Here is an 8129-nt window from a genome sequence, read left to right as displayed (position 1 = left end):
TGGGTATGAAAAGAAAAACTATTAAATTTGTAATACTTTATTGTTTATATTCGTGATTACATTTACAATAGAATTTTTTATCGTATAATCTATCTTGAAAATAGTTTTAATATATTTCACCTCTATAAACACTCTATGATTAACAGTTATCGCAATACTCTCATATATATATATATATATATATATATATATATATATATATATATATATATATACACATGCGTGTAACAACAATACAAGTACAACAAATGCACATGCACGGACGCACTTTCGTGAACAATGTAACTAGTTGGAAAGGCATTTTCTATCAAAAATATTTTTCATGTGGCAACATTTTTTAGCTCTATGGACCATAGTTATAACTTTCAGCATTGAAAATCAAGGTATGAAGCTACAAAACATTTTGAAATGATATAATTTTCAGCTAATTGTTTTTCATGAGATACTCTAGGCTTTATTGTTTAATTTGACCGTAGTACTTCGCACGTACTTTCAATCCGAGTATTATAAATTATATTAGGCCAATTAGACTTTTTTAGACTCACTTATAATACTTGCGTATGGTCCCGCCAAACGAAAATCTGATATAATTGAAATCAGTCATTGAAATATCAACGGTATTAAATCCGATTACAATTAATTATTTCTCTAAAACACTTTGATACGATATTCAACAAGATATGTAATTTTAGCAGTAAATTTTCTTGAGATATTAGAGGTCACATCCTTTTTGGTATTCCATAAATCATCGTAACAGGAATAGCAAAAATCACGATTATAATCGTTTTGAAGTTTAACTTTAAATTGATACTTTTTTATACTTTTCCGTTTCTTAAAATTATTCGATGTCACAGATTGTAAATACATTGCAAATACTTGTATATAGAAATATCTTAAGGGCTTACAGTTCGTAACAAGCAAAAATATTGTCTTCCACATAATTTCATGATAAAAATCGTATTCTAATGAGCCATATATTACATATTAAAGAGTGGTTGGCTAGGAATACGTAGTTTACAGCCTACGTGCGCGAATAAATCCACGTAACTTTCCGCCAACATTGTTATCTAAAACAGTTTTCTAAATTCAAAATTTCTCTTTCAATTATTACATTAAATAACATTATTCATATCGATATTGAATATTATCATTTCACATATATGCGATCACAGTTAGATCACAAATTGACCTATTTTTCATATATTCGAATTTGTCTCTCATCTCGAACGGATATTTAAAACAGCAAAACGTTATCTCTTAAAATTGTAACACTTAAGAGCCATATAATAGCACACATATTATTTACTTAAAATTCAATTGTATACTCAACGTATACTTCGTAGCACCATTCAACGTTACTTTTTCCTCTATTCTTTTTTTCTTTTTGTACTTTAACACAAAGTTCAACAGCGCATCATGTTCCATTTCTTAAATTTTACTTAGGATTAATACATTTCCCATTGAGAAAATCAAGATATTGTCCGTTTATTTAATAGGCATTTTGGGAAGAGCACTTACGAGCAATGTGTATCCACTGTTTATTAAATCGTGAATACATACTGCTTATCGATACCTCATCGAATAAAACAGAATAAAATATGCAAGGCATGCATCGGTTATTAGATTAAGTGAAAGTTATTCGGACAAAGTTGCTTTCTTTTTCTGGAAATTTAAAAACTTTCGGAATTCAGTAGATTGATCCATAATATGCCGCGCATCCATTACAATCGTTAATTATTGTCTCGTTAGATTATTCCGTTCACATATTATTACATATAAATATTAAAGTATGATAACAATCGCATACGTATGTATGCATGTATGTATATATACACCATATAATCCTATTCAGGTGTGGATCCTCTTCGCTGATCACTAAATGCTTCGGCATACATCGCGAGTAAATTAATAAATATATCCCGTTGAAAAATGCTCATGCAGCTATTGCAGCTCGTCTATGTAATAAGACATATGAAAAACGACTTCCTCGCTCGCTCGCGATGATCGCGTTGTAAAATGCCGCTCCGCGTGTCGTGGCAAGCGACGCAAATTTATCAGACACGCGCGTCCGCGCCCGTGACAATCAAGAAGAGCAGAGCATTCCTATTATTCAAAATATACATTTATCCTGTACGCGTCGTTACTCGCGGCGGCTCGCGTTGCGTACATAGTAGGATGGTCCGTCGAGAATCATCGGCGTTTTGGCCACGCGAAGTTGTACCGCTGACGCTGGCGTTGACAAGCATCTTGGCTAAAAAAACTAGAGACTCGTGAAACAATGGCAATGGCTTGGTAGAAAAAAGAAACAAAGAGGGAAAGAAATAGAGAAAAACGGGAAGAAACAAAGAACGCTCGTGGCGCGTTATTATGACTAGATTACCTTAAAGTAAAATAAGAGAAAAAAAGACAGATTGCCGTGTTCGAGGACTCGGCGACGATTAGAACTTGGCGTTCTGTCTTCTGAGATCGTTCGGTATGATGGAGGTGAGTATAATACCGACGAACAGCACAACGCACTGAGCGATATTCGCGTAGTAGTCTCCCCATAAGTCGATCAATTGCCCGTACAGCATCGTAAACGCGACGCCGAAGATTTGTACCGTGGCGTTCAGCAAGCCAGCCGATGTGCCTTCTGGCTCCGGGTAGGTCAGCTCGGCGGCGAACTCGAAGCCCACTGGCAAGTATCCGGTCATGAAGAATCTGTCGGGAAATAAAAAAAAGAACACTCGCCGTTACGTGATATTCGTCCCTCTCCCTCTCTGTCTGTCCCGGTCAACGTACCCGAGCAGGCCGGCAGTCACGTAAACGACGACGATCGAACCGACATCGAGCGTGAAGGTGAACAGTATCATGCCCAAAAATGAAAACACGTAAACGCCAAGAGTCGTCTCCCTGCGAATGCCAGGCGGATTGAAAATCTCATACAAGCGACTCCCCGTCGCCTCCGGCTCGTGTACTCACTTGAATCTGTGCGTCTTGTCTAGAATCACTCCACAGACCACCGAGCCCAGCATGCCAGCGCACACGATCGTCAGTCCAATTCTGCCAGCATCCATGGTGTGACCCTTCCGAGAGCGAGCAAAGAAAAGAAGTTGGAGGAGACTCGTGAAAAGAGGGCCAGGGCCGAGGCAATCGACTTACCGGGAAGTGCGTCAAGACGATGTTGTTGAGCAGAGTGCTGATGGCGTAAAAGATGCCAACGTTCACGGCGTAGCTGAGCAAAAGCAGCAAATAGCCGGAATTGGTGACGAGCCGCTTGATCGAGAGGAAAAAGCTCTCCGACGCCTCGGACTCCCTTTGCACGGCTTGCGCGGGACTGGGCGGTAGTGGGGGCTTATCCTTGAAAACTGCCGAGGCGAAATTCAATTTAAAGCTCTCTCGTTGGAGACCAAGAGCCGCGAGTATTCGTCGACGGCCGAAATTCGGCTTCACTCACACAATATCAACAGCAGAAGAATGACGGAGGTGCAGATGGCCACGATGTAGAACATGAGCTGCAGACCTTGCCCGATCACGCCGTTGTCCTTGCTGTCGGGCACGAGCATCGGAGGGAAGAGAAAGCCAATGGCGATACCCAGCTGCGAACAGCGCCCGAAAAGTCGCGGCCCGTTTTAAGTCGCTTTTTAAATCGCTTTTTAAATCGTCGCTCGCCGTGCCAGCGGTCCGCGTTCGGCTGGCGACGGGACGCGCAAGACCGCTTAACAGGCTAATCTTCTCATCTAAACCGATGAGGGACGTAGTTTACACGGTTAATCAGCGCTCATGTACGGGACAACCCCCATTATAGCCCCGGAAATGTCGTTTCCCTCTCCCTTTTTCTTTTCTTTTCTTCTCTGGAACGCTCGTCTACGTGTTCCCAAATTAAAATCGAATTATAATTTCAGATGCACTTCCAGCCCGTGATCGATTAACGCTTGGAAGCGCGCTCATTTTACTGACGCGTACTCGAATATTGCCGTCCCGCTCTCTCTCTCTCCTCTCTCTATCTTTTCTTCTCTGGAATGCTCGTGTATATGTTCCAAAATTAAAATCAAATTATAATTTCAGATGCGCTCCGAGCTCGTCATCGATTAACACTTAGAACCGCGCTCGTTTTAGCGACTCTCTCTCTCTCGTTCTATCTAATGGAACAGTCAGTGGTGGAACTTCATACGCAAGAGAAGAGAAAATAGGCATTTGTCGCTCTAGCGACAAGCGCTTGGGAACGTACGCTCGTCCGGTCTGGAACTCAAGGGACTGAAATCGACAAGGAGCTCGCGTACCTGATTGCCAAAGACCCCGATGCTGCAGGCGCTGCTGACTTGGTCGGGTCCAAACCAGACGGCGGCCAGGCGCGCCGGCACCGACAGGATGAACGTCTGGCTGACCGCCACGACGGTGTGGCCAGCGAACCCTATCCAAAACTTGTTGGGACTGACGCTCACCACCTTGATCCAGCTGCCGACGCACGTGCCCAGGGCGCCCAGCAGAGCCGCGTACCTCAGACCCTGTTCCGATGGAAAAGCCAAGCTCTCGTTTGACGGCCGTGATTCGATTGCCAGCGCGAGCACAACTTACGAATCTGTCGAGGAAGTAGCTGGCCGGGAAGATGAACGGGATGTAAGTGATCATATAGATCATGCTCGTCATCTCGACCGAGAAGTTCAGCACGTCGTAGTACTGCACTATCAGGTTGGAGATGATGCTGTACTGGATCCACTGCATCGAGTTGCTCGCGCTGTACAGCACGAATATGCCCAGCACCAGCCATCGCCGCGCGTAGATTTTCGTCTCGATCGCCTGCCAATTGTCGACGACGAGAAAGAATCGTGTCACTGCCTGGGTCTGCGTTTGCCGTCGATCGCCGTCGTTCTTTTCGCTGTCACGCCGCGGCCAAGAGAAAAATAAAATACACGTGTACCTGCGTGGGTGGCAAGCCACCTTCGACGGCCTTGACGTAATCCGAGGAACCTTTGACCATCGTTGCGCTAAGGGGACGCCTCCTACCGTTGCTCGAGGGTTATCTATATTCAAACGACCAACGCTCGAGCAAGTTCAAACTCAACGCGTACCCCTCAATCTCTAACTCCCGGCATAATCGCACAAGTGTTTTTCTGCCTACTTTTGGCACCCAACTTTCGCTCGAATCTGCAAAATAGAAGGGCAAACGCTCGTCTCTTCGTCGGGAGGCGCGGATTTCACGTGAGCGCGCGATGCGTTTCTTTGTTGGGAGACGCGCAGACAGACGCGGAGAGATAAAGATGGTTGAGTGACGACCGATAGACGCGCCGGTGACCTTATTCAACAAACTGTAAAACATCTGCACTCTTCGGAGAAAAGGCAGCGTTAATTATGCAGAGCGCGCGCGCGCATTAGTTTCCAATTTCCTCGGCGTCAGCGATCACGCGTTCAAAGAGTGTTTTCATCGCCGTTGGGAATTCGACATCGGCATACTTAACGACCCGCCGTAGCGCGCGCGAACACTGCGACGGAATTCCGACTCGACGGGGCGCTCCGAACTTTCCCCAAGCGGGAAGCCAATTGAATTTACCTCGGCGCGCGGCGAGAGCGAAGCCGTGAGCCTTCGCAGCGCGCCGAGTGAATCTTCTTCCTACGGCGATCCGCGTTGAATTGGAAACGTCCGAGGCAGAGCTGGCGCCTCGTTGAGCCGCTCGCTCGGCGTTATTGTCGGTCGCGCGCGAGCTCTGAATTTCGCGTCGATGCCGCGCGATCAGATTCCTTATCGCCGAGAGAAACCGCCTCGAGTCGACTGGTTCGCGCACAAATCTGCCGAAATCTGTCGCGGCGATCGGTCGCAGCAGCGGCTCCGACGCGTGCACAGACGTACGAGCGAGGCACTTACCGCGCGCAAAGGGGAAGGCAAGGACGAGAGTGGCGTGGGTGCTGACCCTCGGGGCGCTCGGCTCGCACTGATACTGAGCGCCTCGCTCGTCTGGGATTGTTCGTCCGGCCGCGCGAAAGGAGCTCGGCTGGCTGGCTGGCTGCTGCGAACCACGTGCGCGCACGCGTTCTAACGATCCACGATTTCCGGGGGGGGGCCCGTTTTCGTTCGCACTCGCATCGCGCGCGCGCGCGCACACACACACACACACACACACACACACACACACACACACACACACTTCGGCCCGCGTATCGATCCTCTCCGTGCCAGCACGCCGTCACCGCTGCCGCCGTCGCCGCCGCCGCCGCTGTTCCTCCTCCTCCGATGGCAAAGCAGCGACTGGCGCGCGCCACGGCCTCGTCTGCCGCTGATAGTCCGACGCGCGAAAGCTGCGCGCGTCTTCCTCGCCCAAGAGCACTGACATGCCCGTCGGCGCAGCGGAACGCGCACGCACACAAGCGCGCTCGCCGCCTCGTGTCCGCGCGCGGACCTGCTGCGTGCGCCTCGCGCCTTATCAGCCCGCGTGCACACGCCGCGAGATGCGCCGACGCTGGCTACACGTCGGACGCCGCGAGCGCGCCGCCCGTGCGTGCTTTATTTGCATCGGCGCACATGCGCGCGCCGCGAGCTTTTGCGGCTGCCGCGCCGCGACGATTCCGATAAGGGACTCCTCTCTCGGCCGCTCGTCCGCGCCTCTCCGGGGTCTTGCTCTCTCGCTTTCGTTGGCCATCTCCCGAAGTGCGCGCGCGCGACACCGCCGACCGTCTGACTCATCGCGAACGACAGTGCGGTCTTTTTCGTTTCGTTCGCGCGAATTTTCCGCGTTCGACGCTTTGTCATTGCGTTTCTGCAGACCGCGCTAATCGATGCACGGTTCGCTCGGGCGAGAAGAAAACGCGCGAGCGTTGCGACCTTCGCGCTATCTCGAGCGTGGTAGGCACTTGGGACGAGAACTCGCGGGAGATCGATTGCACTTGCGCGTATTGCTGAATGAGAAGCAGAGTAGAGATCGAGGAGAGGGATTGCGAAAAGCGTCTTATTAAATTGACTGTATTCGACGACCCTCCCCACGCGCGCGCGCATGAAAAGCGGAATACCAAGCGACGACCATTCGCTGCAAGCTCCTGAGTGTTTTTTTTTCTTTTCTTTTTGAGAGAGAGACTTTTTCATTGCAAGCCGCCGAAGCCAATTGTGCTGAGCTTGTCAACAGCTGAACGTGCAACAAAGCCGCGAACAAGCAGCATTTGGAAAAGAACGACGACTCTAGATAAAATCAAATAAATATTGCTTCGGAAAGACTTACTTACGGACGAAATAACGTTAACGATGGCGGATGTCATGGTGGACCGTTCGAAAGAAGGGCGAGAGAGAGAGAGAGAAAGAGAGAGAGAGAGATGCACTCCCCTTGGAGAAGAGCGACGGTATATCCTCGCGGCAGGCGGAGTAACAATTGTAACGAGCTGACACGCCGACCGGCGCTTTTATACGCTCACCGCGTGGTCTTTTACAACTATTCGCGAGGTATCTGTGCAACAGATTATATTTTGATTACACGCACCGTGTGTACGCTGCGTGTATTGGCACAGATAATACGTGTCGATAGCCCGGGCAAACAGCCGGCACGCTGGAGATTGCGACGGTGCGCAAGATCGTTAACTGCGCGAGCGTGGACACATCTTTATGATCTCGAGGACAATTGTTATTACGCAAAAATTCGTCGGTTCTCGCTGACTCGATATTGTGCGTACAACGCAACCGTCGAGCGGATCGGTCGATCTCTGCGCCGTGAGACGACGAGGCGCGATTGCTCGTTCCGCCGTGCCCGCCGACGAACCTGCATGCGCATCGGCTTAATTGATAAAGGTGCCGAGTTATTTTGGCGCGAGCCCGCGGTGTGGCTTTTCGCGTGCATCCGACCTGCACCGCCGAACAAAAGACTCGACATTCGCCCGCAGATCAGAGCTTCGTACGACAATTATCGTTCCATGCTAATTCCAACTATTCATTCGATGTGTATGTTTGGCTGATTGCTAATCCGCTTTTGAAAATGTCACGAATGGCAATTGGATAGTTGCAATCGATCCGTCGAATGACATTCGCCGACGATAAATTTATTTGCGAAAGACATTCTCGAACAATGACGTCTTCCGAGTGAACGAATCGAAATCGGCGGGACCCAAACAACGACGACGATACTCCAAGTGCATTTGGGCATCGTTATCGATCGTTCAACGAGAACGGGCGC

General features: G+C 48.7%; 1 protein-coding gene across 5 annotated transcripts; it reads right to left on the bottom strand.

The window, feature by feature from the left end:
• Positions 1 to 223: 223 nt before the first annotated feature.
• LOC131674053 (heme transporter FLVCR2) lies at positions 224 to 6342 on the bottom strand. 5 transcript variants are annotated; one of them, XR_009302772.1, is made up of 10 exons: positions 5843 to 6047; positions 4901 to 5127; positions 4558 to 4779; positions 4263 to 4487; positions 3437 to 3578; positions 3142 to 3347; positions 2962 to 3065; positions 2782 to 2892; positions 2381 to 2700; positions 224 to 2260 (listed from the first exon to the last, which is right to left on the bottom strand). XR_009302772.1 is itself a non-coding variant. In XM_058952518.1 (9 exons), exons 2-9 carry the CDS (start codon positions 4958 to 4960, stop codon positions 2439 to 2441), a joined length of 1332 nt encoding a protein of 443 aa, XP_058808501.1. In that variant the 5' UTR covers positions 4961 to 5127; positions 6123 to 6342; the 3' UTR covers positions 224 to 2438. The 5 variants fall into 5 exon arrangements, 3 of the variants coding, with proteins under 3 accessions (XP_058808501.1, XP_058808500.1, XP_058808502.1); XR_009302771.1 differs by having other exon boundaries at positions 224 to 2251; XM_058952518.1 differs by lacking the exon at positions 5843 to 6047 and adding an exon at positions 6123 to 6342 and having other exon boundaries at positions 224 to 2700.
• Between the last annotated feature and the right edge of the window lie 1787 nt (positions 6343 to 8129).

Source organism: Phymastichus coffea, unplaced genomic scaffold (genome assembly GCF_024137745.1).
Source record: "Phymastichus coffea isolate CEN01 unplaced genomic scaffold, Cenicafe_Pcof_1.1 PCOF00209, whole genome shotgun sequence".
NCBI classification, from domain to species: Eukaryota; Metazoa; Arthropoda; class Insecta; order Hymenoptera; family Eulophidae; genus Phymastichus; species Phymastichus coffea.
Note: the sequence above shows the minus strand (reverse complement) of the source record. Positions and strands in the feature narration are given on the sequence as shown.